Raw genomic sequence first — 22,864 nt, forward strand, 5'->3', positions numbered from 1 at the left:
AATGACAAAACAAGCATGTTAAAGGTAAAGGTTATCTCCAAATACCTTGATGTTACTGTGACTACCATTGCACATATTATTCAGATATATCAGGATTTCATTATTAAAGATGCCAGAAAACTTGTAAAAAACTTTCTCCCCCCTCATCCCCTAGATGAAATGAGCAGCCTAATTAGGACACTCTTCCACCAGTAATCTGGAAGTAGATGTCCTTTAACCCCTTAAAGGAATCTACCACCACATTTATGCGGGTGACATCACCGGCAGCCTGCAGCACTTGCGGCTGGCCTTCCTGAGGGGAATATTAATGAGGGGGTGTGAATAAATTATCTTCCTAACAAAGCTGTGCGTGCCTCCAGCTCACTTCCATATAGTTATTAAGTGGATATCTTTTGGTAGCAGACATGCTGATAAGTGCCAGGGGGACTCCCAATTAACCTCTGTGGTAACGAGAATGCATTTGGCGACAGTCTACCAACCCTAAATGTGGTGGTAGATGTCCTTAAACGCTGAGGCCCTTTTTCGTTTTTGCATTTCCATTTTTCACTCTCCACCTTCAAAAATCTATAACTTTAAAATTTTTCCATGTAAAGAGCTGTGTGAGGGCTCGTTTTCTGCATAACAAATTGCACTTCATAGGGATGGTATTTTATATTCAATGCCATGTACATGAAAAAACGCATTTGAACCATTTTCTTGTGGGCTTGGATTTTACAGATTTCATTGTGTGCCCCAAATGACATATCTACTTTATTCATTGGGTTGGTGCGATCACGGGGATACTAAATTTGTATAGGTTTATAATGTTTTCATACGTTTACAAAAATTTTAGCCTCCTGTACAAAGAAAGTTTTTTTTCATTTTGCCATCTTGTGGCGCTAATAACCTTTTCATACTTTGTTGTACGGAGTTGTGGGTGGTATCATTTTTTGCGACTTTTGATGACGTTTTCAATGCTATTTTTAGGACTGTACTGCCTTTTGATAACTTTTTATAGAATTTTTTATATTTTTCAAAAATGCTCCGCCATCATTTTGAAGCCACTGGCAGCTTTGCCAGCGGCGATGGATGGGTAAACACCTGCGATCGGTTCTGGCACCTACTTGTTACTGGTAAGTGTTTCCTGCAATATACAGCAACAACTTACCGATTATGGAGAGGGCTCAGCCAGTGAGCCCTCTCCCTTCACCCGCAGCTGGCCTGTGGCGTAGTGCTATATCACGTGTCAGTAAGGGGTTAAAGATGAACTTCAAGCTCAAGGAACATTAGATCGCACCATTCATAGTTGTCTGAGTGAAATTGAAGTTAAAGGGAGATGACCAAGAAAGACAGAATACAAATCATAAAAACAAATCATAAAAAAGCAAGACTGGAATTTGCAAAACTACATGTTGACAAGCCACAAAGCTTCTGGGAGAATGTCCTATGGACAGATGAGGCTAAAATCAAACTTTTGTCAAGGTACTTTAGCTTTATGTACACAGAACAAAAATAATTATATCTTGAAAAGAACACTGTCCTTACTGTGAAACATGGAGGAGGCTCTTATGTTCTGGGGTTGCTTTTCTGCATCTGGCACAGTGTGTCTTGAATCTGTACAGGGTACAATGAAATCTCAAGACCATCAAGGGATTCTAGAGAGAAATATGCTGCCCAGTGTCAGAAAGCTTGGTCTCAGTCGCAGGTCATGGGTCTTGCAGCAGCTATAAACACCCAAGAATGTCTTAGACAGTGATGGCGAACCTTTTAGAGACCAGGTGCCCAAACTACAACCAAAACACACTTATTTATTGCAAAGTGCCAGCATGGCAATTTCACTAGTCATTTATTGCTACCTGTTCTACCACAACTTTCAATCATATCGGCCTCTAGAGGACAGCAAAACAGTTGAAAGAAGAAGGGAAAATTTGGACTAATGTTGTAGCATCTCGCTATGGTCCCCCTGTAAAAAAAGAAGCCTAGAGGAGTTATAAAGATTATATTCCCCTTTGCACGTGTTCTACCTCTTCCTGCATTCCCAAGCAATCAAGAATGTGTTGCTTTAAAATAACACTGAGAGCAGCATTTCTTGAATCTCCTGGGACTGCAGGATGATTCTTTGAGTTCTATATCAAGTGCTATATTGATGGCTTGGGTGCCCAAAAAGAGGGCTCTGAGTGCCACATCTGGCACCCATGCCATAGGTTCACCACCACTGGGCTAGGAGGAAAACATTGGACTATTCTGAAGTGGCTTTCTATGAGCACGGACCTAAAATCCTATTGAGCATCTTAGGAAGGAGCTGAAACATGCCTTCTGGAAAAGGCACCCTTCAAACCCCAGACAACTTAGAGCAGTTTGCTCATGAGGAGTGGGACAAAATATGTGTTGAGAGTTGCAGAAGTCTTATTTACAATTACAGAAATCGTTTGATTGCAGCGATTGCCTCAAAAAGTTGTGCAACAAAATATTAAGTTAAGGGTACCATTATTTCTGTCCAGGTCTGTTCCTTGAGTTTTATTTTTTTTAATCTGTTGATGCAATGTCTGACTTTCATTTGTTCAATTTATTTTTACTTTTGTCAGATTCAAGTTATTTCTGTGACTTTTGTGGATTTTTATTTCATCAAACGAGGGGTACCAACAATTTTATCCGCTTGTGTACATGCTGTGAAACGGCATTCAAATAAATTTTGATCAAATAAAGGAATTTTAGTCCTATGGAGAAACATAAGAACAGAAATTACAGTGATGTCATTCTAAATACTATGGTGTCTGCTGAACATTTTTCAAAAGTTTTAGTTTTTGTGGGAAAAAAAATTGTATTTATGTTGGTTTATATCTGTTTGTTCTATTGCCATTTATATGAGGACATTTAGTAATACCAGAGCAAATGGATGAGGGGGGTGCAAGACAATACAAGACACCAGGTGCTGGTTACCGATCGCATGCTTCCAATGGAAACACATCATAGTATCATAGAATACAAGGCCGGAAAAAGACGCAAGTCCATCAAGTCCAACCTCTAAGAATTAAAACAATGTTTTATCCCCATAACCAGTGATATTTTTTGTCTCCAGAAAGGCATCCAAGCCTCTCTTGAACATGTACATAGAGTCCGCTATAACAACCTCCTGGTGCAGAGAGTTCCATAGTCTCACTGTTCTTACAATAAAGAATCCCTGTCAACTTTAAGGAACACTTCTTTTAGTTTATTTACTAACTCAAATTGAAATATTTATCTGTAATGCTACAGGTTCTTAAAAATTACAGTTGTTGGAACTAGCACTGTATTTATCACTATTTGTGCATCAATTCAAACAGTCAATGAACATAAGCATGAACTGGTCTGTCTGTTTTGAGTACCACTTCAGGATTTGGCTTACAAATACGCCAGAGATACACAACTATGGTCGGTCTACAAATTCTGGACCGTGTGCCGGCTGGATTTCATGGATTGAACACTGTGCCAAGAATGGGAGCGTTATAGTTTATATATCAGGATTATAGTCATTATGATGCTTGGAGTCCCATCCTCTGCACTGTGTACAGTCTGCAAATCCCAGCCAAAACTAAAACAGTAACAGTAAGTAAGCATGAAAAAAAGATGAATGTTGACAACGCTAAGAAGAATGAAATATAAACTTAGAACACGTATAATGGAAATATTTACAATCTTCTAAACCCCATCTTGTTTTTGGGTGACTAATACAATCCAAAACACTGACCTAAGTATTAGGCCACATCCACTGCAAACATGGAGCCATGATCCCTTGTTGTGGCCCATTTATAATTGGTGTGAGCACCAGTCTCACGCCGATGACTATAGAAAAAGACTGCTCGCAGGGCACTGAAAACCACAGCCATTTGCGTAAGGCCATAAAGAGAAATGGGTTGGAGTGCTAGCCACTGAAAAACATGTCTAGCAGATGGGCCATAAAACATGTTTGCATGCATGAGGCTTACCAAGAGAAAGTGGTCTAATAATTAAGAGCATCATTCTTCCAAGCTCCTTTTGGTTTTAAAAATCTTGCTTTTTTTATGAAAGCCAAATGTATTATAAACCTATTTTCCTATCTAGTCAGGTCTAACTGAGCTGGAGGCCAGAGTTCCTATGTATAATCACAAGTAATGAGTACAATGAGTAACAATAAGATACAGGATTATCAATAATTAATTCTAATCATATCATGCAATGGATAAACATTCAAATTACATTAGATGATCACAAACCCCTAAAAAATGTAAATGTGTTTTTACTTGATTCTGCATTTAGTTTACAGCAAAGTGGAACAGGCAAACCAATGAGACCATGGTTGAAGCAAAATAAAGCCCCTTAGGAAACATTATACAGCTTTCACATCCTTCAAAAGTCCTTGCTCTTATGCTTGTGACCAACCAGCTGCAGTCTGCTCCATCAGGATCAATATTCTTCTCTCACTTTGTCTGGCTTCTCTACTAGACTTTTGGGCTCTAATAGCAAATGCAAAATCTGCAACTGGAAATGCATTAGGCTTCTTCCATTTTGCCACCATGGAAGTGGTTTCACCACATAAACATGTATTACAATTCTATCAGATCAACCGCTATTGAAAATATGAAATATTTGGAAGATTTGTATAGTATATATAATAGCTATATAGTTATATTCATTCTTGTATAAAAAAAATAGAGTCAAGTAAAAGTACTCAGTACATATCAGTTGATATAGCAGCTAGGCATTTCTGCCTTTCATGTAATATATTGAACGTTTCTAAATATATGTAGTAATAATTAAAGCCTGAAATGCAGCTTATAACTACTTTCCACATTTGTTGTCTGCAAAGATACTACTAGTGGGCTCAATTGCCAATTTATTTGTTTCTGGTGCTAAACCCAATTATAATTAATGTTAAGCTTTTCAACCTAAAGTACATGAAGTTAAAAAAAAGACAGAGACATTTAGCCTCTGACATTTTAGAGTCTTAGCATGTTCTTCTACACTGCACGACACCCTGACTGAATACAAATCTAAGTTTGACTACAGGTAACTCCTGCTCAATATTCCCAACAATATGAATTTTTACCTCAGCTATGAATGCCCAAATACATTGTAATATCTATGGTAAATCCACATGTTAAACACACAGAGATATGATTTCATTCTGCAGAAAAACTGCAATATATATTTTATGTTGCAAACTACATGCCATGTGGACTGTGCACACGGAAGGTAACATCAATGTGTCAACAATAGCAAAACTGTGATATACAACCCAAAGTGGATGGATATTACTGCAGCTATGAGCAGAACATGCTGTAAATTTCTTTTTTTTTTTTTTAATTCTGCAGCAAATTGCCTTGTCTTGAGGAACTCTCTGTTTTTCACATGGGTGCCCAGAGAGCTAAAGCAGGCATCCAGAATTAGGATCCTGCAAAACTGACTTTTCCACTATGCTTATAAGCCAGATAAGGGGCCGTCAGCTTTGTTAGTAGCATATGTAATATGGATTGAGTAGATTTTTTTGTATAGAAAAAATACTATTAGTGCCCCATATGACTACTTCACTGATCTTATAAGGATCTACAGAGTTGATTCTGGGTTAGAAAGTTACAATTTAGACAACTAATCCAGAGTTCCTTGGAAGAAGGCAGACGCTCGAAAACAAGCGCAGAAGCAAATAAGCAATATTAGAATTGCTAGCCATCCTCGCAAGTAGGTTATTTTCAGTCAGTTTTCTAGTCTACAGTGAGCAAAGGTGACGCCCCAGAATATAACAAGAAGCATGTTTGCAAATCATCTAGTGAAAATTTCTTTCTTAATCTCTTGTTGCCATTTCATCTCCACCTACACATGCTCTAAGGACTTGACTTCTACCTTGAAAAAGTGCACAACGTGAATGTCTAGGATGTTGTCCACCACATCGCTCCTGTTTACTAGGCCATGGCACACACAGTGCACAAGCTAGGAGTCGTGGTTTGTGGCGCCTAAGGGCTCTTCTAATTCTCTGTCCATGAACTGCAGCCTGTACCTCGGCCCGGCCTGCAGCCTCCACCAACCTTGCCAAGCCTTCTCTTTGCCTTGCCACTCGCAGTTCAGCTTGTAGAAATACACAATGTACCTGTTGTACCCGCATCTCTAAAGCACTGAGTGCCCTTCTCCGACCTTCTACTGCCAATAACCTTCGTCGAGCCTCTATTAATTCAGACCATGGGGGGCTTGGGGTTACTGGAAGCTGTTCACCTTGAGTAGAGGCTCTTCGGGACGAGGGTGGGGGTGGAGATTTTAGAGGGGACTGAGCAGGAGAGGCGTTATGTGATGAACATGATGATGAGCGCTTACGAGGGGTGGTATGAGATCCATTTGTTTTTAAGCATGATGATTTGAAAGTAGATACCTTAATCACAGTATTACAGATTTTATCATCTGAGACTGGATTAACAGACTGGCTCTTACAGTTTAGTTCTGGAGAAGAAAGTTCTGGAGGTAACGGTTTATGGTCAAAAGCAGCTTGTAGATAAGAAAGATCAAAATCTTCTGGGGTGGTCAGGGGTTCAGAAGCTTTTGGTGCAGTACTATCGGACACTGGAGGTTTAAGAGAAGGTTGAGAAAGGGAAACGTCACTGGATGAAGAAGCTAGTGTATTGCTAGAAACTGTATTGTGGAGGGTCTTATTGTTAGTCGTATGTATCTGAAGGCTACTAGGCTTTAAAGTAAATGTGTGGGGAACAGAAACTGACTTACTGATGCTCTTTTCTGGTGGACAGTACTCTCTCCTTGAAGATGAAGGTTTAGGAGAAGTATCACTGTTTACATCAGCAGAGGAAGGTTTTACATATATATCAGGGATACCATGGGGGGCAGAAGCTGACCGTCTGGGGGAAGCACAAGGAGCAGATGAAAATCTTTTCAGGAAAATGCTGGGGCCACTAGATGACTTCCAGAATGAAGAGGATTGAGACGGCACAGATTTGGCTTCTTTGGTCTGAGGCTCTTTGGAAGACCTTGGATGGTTGAAAACCCTCTGCAGACTCCACAGAGCACTGCCCTGCGCTAACGGCATTGCAAGAACAGACAGGTATAGAAAGGCAAGACGGAGAAAATCACAGGGAAAAATTAGGGATGATTCCGTTGCAATGCAAGCTTCCACTGTGATGTCACCTTCGTGGTCCCAGAAGCATATTGCACTGACAGCTCTCTGTCAGGATGATGGAGCAGCAGTCACTTGGAGTCCTTCACCTTCTGCTGGTTATTAGTTGCTGGCTGTGATCGTACATTCTGAATATCCATCTCCATCTCCATCCCCATCCTCCGTCTCTTCTTCTCTGAGCATCTGCGGCTCTGCAGTTCTTTATTTGCGATAAGTGACGTCACTGCCCAAATAGAAGGGGCGGAGGAAAGTAGGTGATGCGTTCAGCCACTAGAGGTCGTATTGCGCCAGCGTTTATTGATAACTCCTGCTTCTCTGCACACAGGTGTAGCAAACGGCCATATTTTCGGAGACTATCATATTACACATACATAATATAGATTATAATATTTCCTGTGGATGTAGAGTTTATGTAAAACGTGTAAAGAACGGTACTGATGATTGTGGCTTCGAGTCACAGACTACAATGAGGAGTCTCAAGGCTCTTAACCCTTTGCTTTGTAGAAACCCAGTTGTTCATCAATTTCCTATTGGTCCCAGTCACCTGTATAGGAGTGGCAGGGGGAGTACACAGGAAGCATGACGTAGGTACACAGGTAGGGGTGTGGCCGAGTGGCTCACCTGGCCCACAGGTAGAGGCGGTGGTGGCCGGAAACGGAAGCTGTCCGTTGCGGGGAACCCGGAAAATACCGGAACCGACCCCCTGACTCTGAAGTTGATCAATGTAAGTATAGAGGGCGCATAATGCTGCGCTGCTCAGTGAGCGGAGCACTAGTGACAAGGAGGGCAGAGGCGGGCAGGTGACTTACTGCTAAGCAGGTAAGGTTCTCTCAGCAGTGCATGATTGGGGCAGGAGATCGGGCACGGCACTTGTTGCATCTGGTTAGTGGGAAGTTTTCATCAGCGGCCGCTGTGGGCGAGGTCATATGTAATGTATGGGCTGCATTATCTGCGGATACATACAGGTGACCTAGGGAAGGACCTCAGGACCACACACAGGGGAACCAGTGACCAAGGGTGAGTGTAGCCATCGGGGTATGTGTACAAGGGGGCACAAGATGTAGCCATGTAGGATGCACTAGAGAAACCTGATCTGGTTTGACAAGGTTCACACAGCCCATTGTCTGCTGCACTATTTTACATGTGAAAGAACTGAGAATAGTGCAGTTTCGTTCATAGGGTCAGGTCGTATACTTCTGGATTTCATTGCATTCCCTACACTATACTTCTTATGTTTTGTATGTGAGTTGTGGAGGCTCATCTGTGTATATGCCAGGCAGATATATTATTATATATGTATTTTCCAATGAAAAAAGTAATCTTAAGGGCCTAAGGGGAATAATAAACTGTTCTTATCTGATGATTATATGTTATTAGTGTTTTTTGTTTTTGTTTAGGACTTGTTCATGAAGCAATGGCTCGACCCCGTCCTGTGTCTGTTCCTACTGGCCGGGTATCCTCCCCAGCCCACGCTCCTTCTACACGTCATGCTTTCCCACATGAGACCTCAGGGCATCAAAATTCCCGGGTTCGAAGTGCCCCAGAAGACATAACTTTTATTTCAGGGTCTGCTGAGGCCCCACCGGAAGAACCACCATGCTGTCCCACCCTCTCCCGGGCCTGGTCAACTTACAAGGCTGTACTTTGCTATGTTGTGTCCTGCAGTTGCTGCCCACAGAAAGACCCTGACATTTACCTTCCCTGTCCTGTAGAGAACTCAGCTGGTCCCCCTGTGAATGGTCATCCTGCCAGTAGCCCCCGTCCTACCCGTGTTGCAGACAGAGGCAAGAAAACCGGCCTTGGTAATAGTTTTAGTTACCCAGATCTTAAATTGATGGGTGTGCCAGTGTATAATCGGCAAACTGGAGCCATAGATACAGAACCCATTAAGGAGCCCCCTGTTCCTCTGCAACCACCACTGTCCCGCAGCTCTACTACGAAGGACTACTATTCATTGCGGGAGTCTGATCCAGAGTTGCCCCGTTTGAGTGGCTCCATGTCCAGTGCAGAGATCGATGAACTTATTTGGCACAAGCTAACAGAATTGTTTAGTCTCCATCAGATTGATGAACTGGCAAGATGCACCTCTGAGACAGTTTTCCTAGAAAAGAGCAGCAAAATTACAGAGTTAATCAGCAGCCTGACACAGGATTACCAACTGGAAGAGCAGGATGCAGAGTGTCGGCTAGTGCGGGGCATTATACGCATTAGCACCCGTAAGGAACGTAAACGTGGACATCCCAACCGCAGCGTTGAAAAAGGAGGCAGTGGACAACAAAACATCAGTCAGAATGGTGGCAAAACACCAGACAGTGGAAATGAAAGCATGCAGGAATCTGGACTGACAAGCCAGGATGGTGCGGATCATTGGGATGAGGGTGGGATGTGTCTTGAATATAGTTATTCACCTCATTGCATTCTTATTACTAAAATAGAAACTGATTCAAATTAGAGTTTCCTGTTTTGGAAAGGAATAGGTATATGAAAATTTGCTTCATGAAAGCGGTCTATAATTAAAAGGGAGCATTTCAGTATGTCTTGAGGACACTGGACCACCAGTATGCCCTTTTGCATCAGTGGTTTAGTGTCCCAAACCTTCCTTTGCTAATTCTGTGTTCCCTGGGGTAATCTTATCAGAAGACTTTAATACTTGCATCTGGAGAACCACATGGTCATTTCCCCAAATTAAGTCTCCTCTAGAACCCCAGGGCATATGTGCATAGAAAAAATTGTATGCAAAACCCTCACAATTGGGAAATGTAAATAGATTACATGTTTAAATTGTGCCATAAAAGCACTCCTTGGTGGATTTTCTCTTTTGGGGATGCTCATATAATTCACAGTGCTTTCTGTTTTCTCAGGAACACACAACATAGGTTGGCACCTTGAGAATGTAGAGGGGTAGATGACCAGGAAAAAACATCCCAGAAAGATATTAGGGTTGCAAAGGCAAAAAGTATTACCATTTTTTTTTGTTTACTGAGATTTGCTTACAATGCAAACCACATCAAGGAGGCCTGCAATACAGCAAGTCACCAACATCAATGACAATAGCTAGCATTAAAGTGTAATTGCAATGAAAATAATCCTGCCTTCTGAAGCTTTCCAGTACATTTCCTTGAATACAATGTATTTACAACCTGATGTAACAGTTATATTACTGGATGTGTCAGTTGTGCTTAATGGTTGACTATTGAATTGTTTTAATAGTCATAGAGCACCAAAAAGGCTTTAGTAAACAAAAAAATATGAAATTCCACACTCCTCTTCAGTAAAAGGAGCTGTATTTTAATATGTTAGTTCATGGCAGGTGTCAACATTTCTGTAATGATGTGTATAATATCAAGGTAAATTTTCCATATACTGTACCTGAGAAAATGCTATATTTAAATATTCAAAATTTTCTCAACGGCTTTAATGTTTATTTCAAATTATGCTTAATAATCAGTTTCAACTAGTTTCCAAATCCCTTATTTTGACCTCGTTTATGGTGGTCAGGGGTTGTAATATAGTACAGTAGGAGTCTGTATAATATACTCAGCCTAGCAGTGACATGACCAGATGACCTATTCACTGTAGCTCTGGCTTGTCCTGCTTTGGAGTGACACAGTACTCCCAGAGTGCTGTGCATAAGATGTGGGTTTTCTACAGATGGCCTCAAGGGGGACTAATCTCATTGGTTGTGACTAGTATAGCAGTTTAGCTTCGTTGACACGAATTAGCCAAGTCTCAAACAAGTATGTTCCGACAATCTTGCTGGATTTCGTAGATTTATACGTTATTCCGTTTGTGTGTAAGCTGGTGTTTTCCTGCTATTATCTCATATAATTAACAATGTCATTTTTTTCTATTATACACTTGTTTTTCTCAGCAGATTTAGATGTAAAGATTTCACAAGAGACAACTGCAGACCTCATAGCTCGAAACATGAGGCGGTACAGCGCACCAGGTAAATAAATATAGCGCCAATGTAATAAATTTCTTGTATTCAGTTTTTTTCTAAAGACAATGTAAGTATCCAAAGGGGATTGTTGCACACCTTAGGAACTCTGGTAGTGCAACTGCTGTGTTGCCATTTCCAAGCTTCCTAATCTTAAAATACTATATAGAAATTTGTCCCATCATGTTAATGACTTGCCTGAGGGTGCCCATCGGACACTTCCTTTTACTGCTATCTTTTCAGATGGTACAGTATTATGCATGCATTTTGTGGCAGCTGAAAGTAAAATAAGAGTTCCAGTTCCCAGGAAGTGATAGAGACAGGAGATGGACAATTCTATTTTGTGCATGCTGTTTCCTGCAGTACAGTAATGGTTTTTGTTTACCTTCCAATTTGTAAGATTAGAATTACTCCAAAAGGTATGGAGTACCTATTCTATTAGGTGCAGGTGTTTTGTAAAAGTCAATTTGTGACTTGTTTTTTCCCCCAAAGAGATGATCGGGCATCTGTCCCATGTGTGTTCGCTATGATGGGAGTTCTATAAGACAGACAGGTGATATAAAGTTTTTATTGGAACACCTCTGTCACAAGGTGTCTGTGTTTGGAGTTTGGTGGCACATTTCTGGGGCACTTGGTGAGGTCATATAATGGTGTGTGTTTGCACATTTAGCAAGCAGTTATTGTGCACTGGTAAAGAGAGCACATAAAGGGAACATGTCATCAGAAACTGGCCTAAAAAATTACTACCAGTATACTGCCTAGCATGTTTCTTTCATAGCACCGCATGGTTCCATCACCCAGAAAATCAACTTTGAAGTGAAATGTAAGCTTGTAGTATAAAGTCAAGAAGGTCGGAGAGTTTAACAGTGAAGTCAAGCTCTCCCTGCCTCTGAATGCCTTTAGGAGGTCTGTGTACTGAGTTCTCTGGATGCAGGATCATCAATTACAGTGAAGTGCACTTTCTGAGAGGGAAAGCTTGGATTCGGTGTTAAACTCTCCACTTCCTTGACTTTATGCAACAAATTTACACTCACTTCAAAGTTGATTTTATGGATGACGCCACCACCCTGGGCCATAAAAGAAATATTATCTGGAATGTGTTTAACTGCTTGACAACATACTGGTAGTGGTTTATTATGTATATTCCTGCTGACAGGTTCCCTTTAAATTAAAATCCAGTTAAAACTAAGTATAGTGATAACATAGCCTACCTACTTTATCTTCTGACATGACATTGATTTGTAAAAATCTTTGCATGTGGAGGAAAAAAACTTGCATGTATGGAATATTTATTTATTTTTTTTACTATTCCAATGAGTGCAAACATAAAAAAAACACTGCAAAACATTTTACTGTTCAGTGCAGCATCAGATAGGAGAACAATATGTCTTCCCATGAATTGGAGAATATGTTATTTTGTTATCCTGAGTATATTTAAGAATGTTGTCTTCCTGGGAATACCCCTTTAAAGCTGAGCAGGTGCCTCTAAATAATGGGTTTTGGCGATTTTCATAAAAATGCACCCAAAATTTGGAACCTTCTAACAACCTAGAAAAGGAGAGGATGCATAAAAAGCTATGCCGATATAAAGTGGACGTTTTGAAGATGTTAGTTATAAAGTTACTTGGGTGCTATGACTACCTGCGTAAAAAGCAAAAAATTTTACATTTTTGCCAAATTTCTATTTTTTCAAAACTAAACACAAAAGATCTCCTCAAAATGTTTCTATTTATTTGAAGTACAATGTGTGACGAGAAAACAATCTCAAACTACCCTGGCTATGTTAAAACGTTACAAATTAACAGTGATGGCAAATTTTTTAGGGACTGAGTGCCAAAACTACAAGCAAAAGCTACATATTTTTCACAAAGTGCCAAATGCCAATTTAAAGTAAAGGTTTCAAACACATTGGTGTCCTGAGGACACCAAAACAGTAGAAAGAAGAAGAAATTTGGATTATTATTGTAGTTTCCCTCTAAGGTCCCTTCAACAGGATGAATCACAGGTCCGCAGAAGGGTCTACAGTGATCATCCATCTTTGTCCACGCCTCTTTGCTCCTACTGCACTTCAAGTCACTTTAAAATAGTGCTGAACGTGGCACGTTCTTGGCTGTCTGTGACTGCAGGAGGAGGTCTTGAGTCCTGAATGGTGACCTTTGTGCTGGGTGCCCACAGAGAGGACTCTTGCCATAGGTCTGCCACCACTGTCCTATAATAACACAGGGCAAATTTAAAAAAGCAGTCTCCTAAAATGGCTTGGACACCAAGGGGTTAAAAACTGCTGTGGGAAAATGAAAGCTGAACTTTGATTAATTGGTTGCTATTAGCAACTAGAACCGTGTTGCCCTCAGACACTTGTGATAAATCTTTCCCTACAGTGGTCAATGATGAGGTGAGCGCCAGCTCAAACACAGCGCTGCTGTAATGATCGTTTCAATTACCATATTTTTCTTTACTATTTGGGTCCCATTCCTGACTTACAAACAGATTAAAAGTACAATTAAGGATCTGCAGCTGTTAAGTGATTAGATTGAAAATGCTGCCATCACAATTAATTTGTATGTAGCATTCCAGCCAGCTTAGTTAACTGGCTTGTCTGGGCCAAACATCCTTGGAATCCTCCCTGTTTGCCCTTTCCGGGAATATGAGTAGTAGTTATGTAAGTGCACATGCCTGAACATACTGTAATGGAGGAAACATTTGACCCTATTATGGGATTCATGTTTGCCAACTTAAGAAGTTCAGTCTTTGAGTCATGGGACACCATTTTGGTTTTTACCTAAGCATAGGCAGTCATTACATTTGGGTGGATGCCCTCTTTAATGTTTGGTTAATAAGTACCCAGTCTTAACCCCTTAACGACCAGGCCCGTTTTGATTTTCGGTGAAAAAATGCATTTGCGACATTCAAATTAGCTCATATTTAGTTTCTTATCATTTATATACTTGAAAAGTAATTTGGGATTATTTTTGCTCTCCCTGCCAATATTTCTTTCAGTCTCTATTTTTTTTCTGCCTTTATCTGTTTTTCACAGAAATTTATTTTTCTTTCTATAAACCTGTAATGCCTCATCGCTACCTTCGCATTTTACCACCTTAAACACTACATTACTAGTTAACCACATTGGCTTTTTCTTGTTTCTCTTATCCTTTTTTTTTATCCCATATGTCATGTGTTTCTAACAGACCTTTTTAAGAATATTTGTGAAAAAAATTTTTGGGAGTTTTTTTGAGAACATTGTCCCAGTTTATGCCTGTAAGGTCTTCCCTTAGTTGCTGAAAATTTGCCCTCAAGTTTAAAAGTGTTTGTTGCCTCTCTACTAACCATCTTAGTAAGCTTAATATCATTGTGGTCACTATTACCCAGGATCCCTTCCAACCAGTAATTTTAATACCCTGTCAGGTCTGTTGGTTAGTATAAGGTCCAGCAGTGCGCCCCCCCCCCCTCTTGTTGGCTCCAGGACTAGTTGCGACAGGTAATTGTCTTTTTTGTTGAGAAAAACCCTCCTACCTTTGAAGGTCGTACAGGTGTCTGCCCCCCAGTAAATATCAGGGTTATAGAAGTCCCCCATGATAAGTACTTCACCTTGCTTTGAAGCCGCATCCATTTGACTTTTCAGCATTTCCTCTGCTGCCTCTATTACATTTGGAGCCTTATAACAAACTCCTAGTTATGATTTGTTTTTCCCTCTCCTTATCTTCACCCATGGGGACACCACATTTTCATTTGCGTCACTGATGTCATCTTGCAGGACAGGCTTGAGGCAAGAATTTACATATAAACAATCCCCTCCCCCTTTTTTATTTATAGGATAATTTCTGAAAAGACTACAACCACCTACCGTATATATTCTAGAGTATAAGCAAAAAATGTGCTGAAAACCCCTAACTCGGCTTATACTCGGGTCTATAAGAAAAAAAAAGTGTACTCGCCTTTTGACATACACGGAACCCCCCCCCCCCCCCCCCCAAGGAGTTCCTCTTCTGTAAACGATGCTCCGGTTCCCTCTCTGTGCGGTGACGTCACTGGCTCGCTGACATCACAGTGTATGCCGAAGGCGGTGCACACACTAGAACAATGGCTCTAATGACCGCACGGGGGGAGGGAGCTGGAACATCGTTGGACAGGAGAGGACCTCCTGGGGGGGCGTCGGGAAGTGAGTACACATTTTATAGACTGGGGGGCATGCACTGGCTGCACTCTGGGGGGGGGGCAGTCTGGGACCAATGCATTTCCTACCCTCGGCTTATACACGGGTCAGTGTATACTCAAGTATATATGGTATATTAACAGCCCAGTCATAGCTATTGTCCGGCTATCTCTCACTGATGCCCACTATATCATATTTGCCTTCCAACATTAAGAGATCCAGTTCCTCCATTTTGTTTGTGAGGCTACTGGTATTTGTGTACATGACTTTATATTTTACCTATCCCTATTCTTCTCCCAGCCCTCCTTCCTCCCTCATGTACTATGACTCTTCCTAGAACCCTATGTACACTGTCTTCTTGCTCTGCACAAATTTTAGTTGCCCACAAGTCTCTAGTTTAAACACTCTTCCAAACTTCTGGCCATTTGTCCCCCAAAACAGCTGTACCCTTCCCTAATGAGGTGCAGCCCATCCCTGCTGTGTAAAGCCTGTAGCCGACGTCAAAGGCGGCCCAGTTCTCCATGAACCCAAAGCCCTCCTTCCTACACCAACTTTTGAGCACTTTACTCCACTGCATTTCTAGTGTAGTACAGGTACAGAGAAACCTACTTTTGAGGGCCTTGCCCCAATTGCCCTGCCTGTTTCCCTAATAGAAATTTCCCACTACCAGCACCTGTCTGACATTGCCTGTGCTCCCATCCCCCTGGAGCAGACAGTTCCCTGGTTGCTAGAAGCCATGTCTTGCTACCCCTGAGCTAATATGTCCTTTGGTGCCCAAAACTGTACACACATATTTTAACTGGAATAGGTGCAGAGGAGAGCAACCAAGGTTATAAGGGGAATGGGGGGACTAGAATACGGCAGATTCCAAAATTTGGGATTATTCAGTTTAGAGAGACTGCTTTAGGGGTGGACCTCTTTACAATGTACAAATACCTGAACGAGCAGTACAAGGATCTCTCCAAAGATCTTTTTGTACCTAGGCCTATGATCAGAACAATGGGGCATCTTCTAGGAGAGAAGGTTCTACCATCACCATAGACAATGGTTCTTTACTGTAAGAGCAGTGAGACTATGGAACACAGGAGGTTGTTATGGCGGACTCTATGTACATGTTCAAGAGAGGCCTGGATGACTTTCTGGAGAGCAAAGAATATCACTGGTTATGGGGATAAAACATTTAATTGTTAAAGGTTAGACTTGCGTCTTTTTCCAGCTTTATATTCCCCTGATCCGCCAGCCTGGCAAATTTATTGGGGTGCACCAGATCAGGACTGGACTCCCTACAACTCTTCCCTCTACCCCGCCTTCTACATGTTACCCAACTAGCTGCCCCCTCACTCTGCACCTCCATCCTTCCATCCCCACACCCATCTTCCTCAGAGTTTCTGCTCCAGGAGTAGCAAACTTTGCTCCATATTGTCAATTGCCCGCAGCCTTGACCCTTGCTTATCTAGATCCAGAATCTGGGCTTCCAGTTGAGCAATTTCCACACATCCCACAAAGAAGTATGCCCCCTCGAACGGCTGTTCAAAGAAAGCTTACATGGTACAGGGTGTACACTGTGTGGCTTTGCCACTTATGAAGACCATTGTACTAATGGGGAATGCAAAAGAAAATATGGAAGAAACATTTGCCTGGAAAGCAGAAATTTTTTTACTTTTCAAAATTATATCCAGATTGTCATACCATATGTGGTAGTGAGTTGCTGCCAGTAATTGGAGGGAGAAAGGAGTCAATGGCCTATTTTAAAGATTGAGTCACTAGGAAGAAGAGGTCAGAAAAAGGGGGGGGGGGGCACAACATGGTTCCAGGTTTGCTACTGGACCTGGAGCACTGAAGGTTTAATTTTAAATTGCTGTTTTCAGATCTCTACATTGAAACTGCACCCTAGCTCTGTCCCTGCTGTGGTATCTAAACAGAAGCCTGCTGCAGCAGAGGGAGGGGCTGTGCAACAGATCTGGAATTTAAAAAACACTTGATTAAACAGATCTCCATGACTCCTACCTGACAGATATCCTTTAACATCTGATACAAACTTGTATTTCCTATTCCTTCAGGATCTACCTTCCAGAAAGAGGATTCCCTGCCAGACACAGAAACGGACTCTTCAGGCGCTCCATTACTGAAGGTTTACTGTTGATGCAAGATTGAACCTTACAAGTCGAGCTGATGGTGGAGTGTCATCCAGGCCCATTAAGACTTTTTACATATAAGAGACTTCTAAATTGAACAATGACCTGTTGCCCAATTTTAGATTTAAAGTGAATTCACAGATGAAAGTTTGTTTTCTATTTCTGCTTTCTTCTATAAGTGGTGAAACTTTAATATTCAATGGAGGAATTTATATGCTTTATTGCTTACCATTGAAGATGTTACATGAGACAACAGAAGGTCAAGCTGTGAATTATCTGCATGTATAGAATTGTATAAACTATGGAAGGGTAGAGATGTGGTTGACCAAAGATATATCAGCGTAGGCCTCCATGTTTCTATCTTCTAGTTGGTTAGTAAAATAAGAGCTAATTTTGATAATAGAATTATGTAACAGCTCATTACATATACTATCACAATTGCCAAAACTGGAGGGAGTATTATAATCTATTCTCTGATATTCAGCAATTGAAGCATTATTTCCTAAAACCCCTGCATTGTCCTTTCTTCCAAGAAATTGTTTCCACTAGTTGTAAATTTACAAAGTCCTTAAGCGTTGACAGGGGGTAATGTATTATTACAGTATCAGACTGGGCATGGACACATATTAACAAAGGGAACTTCTAGGAGTTGGAACTTGGCATTGTGTTGATCCTATGTTATAAGAGGTTCGAGAATTTTTACAGACTGAAGAATACAGGTAGTTACTAAAACTTACAAAGTTGGATAGATGGTAGTTCCTCAGACAGACATGGCTACTTTAACAGTGCCACACTTCCCTCTGGCCTTTGTGAAGTATTGCATCTCGGTACAACTTTTTTTTTTTTTTTTTAAGGAATATCTGCATAAAATCCAACAGTTAAGGATTCCTTGGCCTTAAATTGAGAAATGCTGCTGTAGATTATTCTAAATAAGAGGATATTTGGAGAGCTGAGAGGTTGCTTTTCTTCCCATGTGTTAATGTTATAGTTAAAAGTATACAAAATAAAATAATGTCTTGTACTCTGTCTGGTGTTCAACTGAAATAATCAATCACTATTCACAGCTCCAAAACAAAAGGGGGCACTATTTCAATTTCTCTGCTATTCATAATCCTTACAAAGCATAAACATAGGATCTGGTATGGACAATATTTGTTCACACTACAAGGATAGGGAGACACAGGGCGCCACGACTCAAGTGTAGTATCTACAAATCGTTTGGTAGCAGGTAGAGATAGCGTCAAGGTGAGCACCCTATCTTGTGAAACCACCTCTATACAATAATAAAAAGGATATGATGTGCTACTACTGTGGATTTCTCTGACTTGCAAAAGTGATCAAAGCATAAACATGCTACTCAAATATATAAATAGAAATATACAAGTGTGTGGATAAGTTTGGTGACAGACTGTGCTTTAATTGCCAAAAATTAAAATGTGTGCAAAAATGTTGAAAAAGGGGTTATTGAAATAAATACACATCAGATCCAAAAATAGATGTATGCACTATTTTTCTAAAATATTATCCAAACAAATTCTAAAATTCAAGCACTTATTGTAGAGCTTTAGATATTTGAAAACTTTTTAAGCAACAAGAAAAATACCAGGATCAAGGATTGTAAACCAAGCACACTTACATGTTGGAGTGTGCCCCCACCAGTAAGATCTACTCTATTCTTATTTCTTGGATTTAAAAAAAAAAAATATTTAATTATGCAAATGATGTTAACAAAGCCTGAAGTCTCTCAGGCTCATAATTTTGAAAGCTTAAGAGGCTTTAAAAAAGTGGAACCATCCAGAGGGGGCACACACAGATGTATGTGTGCTTGGTTTAAAGTCCTTGATTCTAGTGGTAGATTTCCTGTAAGTTAATCAAGCTCTCCAATGTGTGAGACAGTGAAGTGAAAATACAGGGTCAACTTTAGAATCATTGGATAGATTAATATATATTTTATTTCTTTTCAATCCGATGAGTATTTCTCAAGATATCTACATTTTTAACCATTGTTTATTTTCGACAATTACAGCACCATATGTCAATCAAAAAGACTTGAATCGTGGTTTCAATCAGCGTACTTTTTCCTGGGGAACCTGAAGGAGGAAAAAAAAAAAAAAGGCTCCTATTCAAGATTTTAAAGATGACCTCTACCCCCGACCCTCAGTGGGCAGGGGTAGGAGTAAAATTTAGTATCATTGGATTGATTTTTGATATGTTTAACCTATTTGTAGTTTTTTTGACCAGATGTGTATTTCACGAGTTATTCCACCACAACAACCTTTTTGTTTGAACTGAGGGTATGTATTTTTACACACTATAATTACATGTCATGATTGATTGCAAAGACCAACTGACTCCACATTGAATAATAAATGAAACACATACACAAATTTCTTTATTTTAAGCTCAGCCCAATCTCTCTATGTGTCATACTTGGGGCCATGATATTACATGGATAAGCACAAGCCAATATTGCATTCTCTCATGTTATCCAAGCAGGAATCACACTTAAGGCCTTGTTCAGACATTTGATAAGGTGTTCCTCAAAACACTGCTTCAACATGTCCCTAGTAACGTTTCACAGACAACAGATTGTGAATTGTTGCTGTGCTGTAGGTTTATCCGCAAAACCGTGAGGATTTCTCTATTGAAGAGTTAGCTAAATTTGGCTTTTGAAAAATCCATTTCTGGGTGCTGTTCCATGAACCTTAAGAAAAAAAAAAAAAAAAACCTTAATAATAATTCCTTATATAGCGCACACAGATTCCACAGAGCTTGTCAAATCGTTCTCTATGTAACTGTTATGATTTAAGATTCAATTAACGCAGTGAGTGAAAGAGAAATTTTTGTTAATAAAGTCTACATCTTTACTAAAGTCTACAGTTTTTCTTTTTTTTTTTTTTTTAAATCCCGGTCACAGATGCTTGGCCATGCAGTCACCCCAACCAGATGTGATCCACAATATCCAATGTTCCATTGCAGGAACTTAAGACCACCAGTGGGTGCCAGATTAATTATGTAAAGCCAATATCACAGCACATGTGCAGTGAAGTTGGGGTGTACAACATCATCTTCAGTGAAGAACTATGCAAGCAGAGACCGCAGCTATCCAGGATCAATAGAAGTGTTTGTTCTTTTTATTGTGGGACCGGATAGAGATATTTGGCGATTTGACACTCTAAACCACTGGTCCATAGAAACCTGTGGCTCCCGAGTGATCAGACTTAAAGGTCATCTAGCACCAGGATGAAGGATTTTAAAACAAGCACACCGACATGCTGGTGCATATCTTCACAAGCAGGATCTGTTTTTGTTTTTTACTGTGCATGAAAGCTAAAAGGCTAACATTTCTGCGAGTGAGCCTGAGGAACAACTAAGGAGCCCTCAACAGCCAGTGTCTCCACCCCCCAACAGGAGAAGCTTTTTTTTTTTTTTTTAACTAGTAACAAGACAACCGCTTTAATATATCTTTGTCAAACAAACTATTTTACCACTTCTGAATAATAACCGGAATGTAAAACCATTGGTTTTATATTCCAATGCAACTCACTTTTTCAAGATGTCCTGTTTTTTCTGTTCATCTGAAGTGGGAAGACCCATAGATTTCTGCCTCTGATCATACATCATTTTCTCCACCATACTGCGAGTTTCTCCATCTAAATCAGAGAGCTAGAATACAGATACATCTTTAAGGTAGCAATATGTGACAAAAGAAATATGTGGATATGAGCATAAGTTTTACATTTTCTGTGTACCTTAGAGTTTTCAGGATTTATTTTCTTAGTATTAATTTCCGGCTCTGTCTTGATAACACGACTCCACCATTCCATCGTGTTAATCTACAAAAGATTTGTGTTCAGCAAGTAGACCAAGAATCTGCAAAATTGCTATATAGTGAAACAGTAAATAAAGGATGGCATTTCATATCACCTAAAATTGTGGAGCTTTTCCATGCAATGACTTGTAAATTGCAATGGCTCACTACTCTAGTTCAGACTGGATCCCATAACAAGGAAACACCTCACCTTATCACGTCCAAATGTACCGACAGGAAATTTGCTAATTTTTACTACATGTAGCATATGCAGTGAATATAAATTAATTGTTTAATTATAAAATTGTTGATATACTCGAGTATATATACGGTACCATAAGCCAACCCGAGTATAAACCGAGGCACCTAATTTTACCACCAAAAACTGGGAAAACCTATTGAGTCTAGTATAAGCCGAGGGTAGGAAATGCACTAGTCACAGCCTCCCAGTATATATAGCCAGCAAGCCCCCTGTAGTATATAGCCAGCCCCCTGTAAGGGTATAGTTTGCCGGAGCTGTCGTGGACCTGCGGCATGAAGATAAAGAAGAGCTGCCCGGGCCGTCGGAATTATGAGTACGGAGTTTATTTTTTTTATATACCCGAGAATAAGCAAAGTGGGGAATTTTCAGCACAAAAACTTGGCTTATACTCGAGTATATAAGGTATATTTTCTGACATAACCTAAGTGTATCTGTTTTATTACATAAAAAAATAATTGTGTATCGTCTAAGGGGTTGTCTGGGATTGTGATTTTTTTTAATGGACCCCAAGTGATGTAAAAACCTCGGACCAGCATACCACCTCTCGTCACTAGTGACCTGTTAGCATACAGAAGCTCACTGGTAACTGCACATTAGCATTGCATGCTCACCTACAGCCCAATAATGGCCACATCAACATGAAATCACTGCTGATTCCCTGTATATCAATAGGGACCAGCAGTGACGCAAGGCCTGAGGTAAGTATAAGTTCTTTGGGGCCCAGAAAAAATAAAGTTTCTATGACGGCTCCTTTGAAGTAATGGAATGCTGTAACAAGCCTTTAGCAACGGTTTTATACACTGCTCAAATAAAAGGAACACTTAAACAACACAATATTACTCCAAGTAACTGTTCACTGATTGACAATCCATTTCACAGGCTAGTACACCAGGAGATGTAAAGGGGGCCGTAGGAGGGCAACGACTAAGCAGCAGGACATATACCTCTGACTTTGTGCAAGGAGGAACAGGAGGAGCAATGCCACAGTCCTGCAAAATGACCTCCAGCCGCCACAAATGTGCATGTGCATTTAATAACCGACTCCATGAGAATGGAATGACCCGACGTCCACAGATTAGGGTTGTGCTCACAGCCCAACATCATGCAGGACACCTAGCATTTGCCAGAAAACATAAGGATTGGCCAATTTGTCCTTTGTGACAGTCTGGAAAGGTCATTGAGAGCAATCTGCTGCCTAAAACATCCTTCAGTATGACCAGTTTGGCAGTGGGTCAGTAATGGTGTGAGGTGGCAATTCTTTTGAGGGTCACACAACCCTCCATGTGCTCAGCGGTAGCTTGACTGCCAATAGGTGGAGAGAGGAGATCCTCAGACCCCTCCTAATGCAGGACAATTCTAGACCTCATGTGGCTGGAGTGTGTCAGCAGTTGGCATTGAAGATTATGGCATTAAAGCTATGGACTGGCCTGCTAATTCCCCAGACCTGAATACGATTGA

At 40.5% G+C, this 22,864-nt stretch overlaps 2 protein-coding genes across 11 annotated transcripts in view; one reads left to right on the plus strand and one right to left on the minus strand.

The window, feature by feature from the left end:
* KDF1 (keratinocyte differentiation factor 1) lies at positions 1 to 19,995 on the plus strand. 10 transcript variants are annotated; one of them, XM_072137035.1, is made up of 5 exons: positions 7,550 to 7,832; positions 8,506 to 9,486; positions 10,983 to 11,057; positions 11,541 to 11,601; positions 17,259 to 19,995. In XM_072137035.1, the coding sequence occupies exons 2-4, from the start codon at positions 8,523 to 8,525 to the stop codon at positions 11,576 to 11,578; spliced, it is 1,077 nt and encodes a 358-aa protein (XP_071993136.1). In that variant the 5' UTR covers positions 7,550 to 7,832; positions 8,506 to 8,522; the 3' UTR covers positions 11,579 to 11,601; positions 17,259 to 19,995. The 10 variants fall into 10 exon arrangements, with proteins under 10 accessions (XP_071993131.1, XP_071993130.1, XP_071993136.1 ...); XM_072137036.1 differs by having other exon boundaries at positions 8,506 to 9,465; positions 10,980 to 11,057; XM_072137037.1 differs by having other exon boundaries at positions 8,506 to 9,465.
* NUDC (nuclear distribution C, dynein complex regulator) overlaps positions 19,704 to 22,864 on the minus strand; it is a 14,485-nt gene continuing 11,324 nt past the window's right edge. The window contains exons 7-9 of the mRNA XM_072137038.1: positions 21,086 to 21,169; positions 20,881 to 20,999; positions 19,704 to 20,037 (exon numbers count right to left, since the gene is read on the minus strand). Of these exons, the coding sequence (XP_071993139.1) occupies positions 19,986 to 20,037; positions 20,881 to 20,999; positions 21,086 to 21,169 (255 nt within the window). The 3' untranslated portion in view covers positions 19,704 to 19,985. The remainder of the gene's footprint in view (positions 20,038 to 20,880; positions 21,000 to 21,085; positions 21,170 to 22,864) is intronic.

Source organism: Engystomops pustulosus, chromosome 2, assembly GCF_040894005.1.
Source record: "Engystomops pustulosus chromosome 2, aEngPut4.maternal, whole genome shotgun sequence".
In the NCBI taxonomy this organism is placed as follows: Eukaryota; Metazoa; Chordata; class Amphibia; order Anura; family Leptodactylidae; genus Engystomops; species Engystomops pustulosus.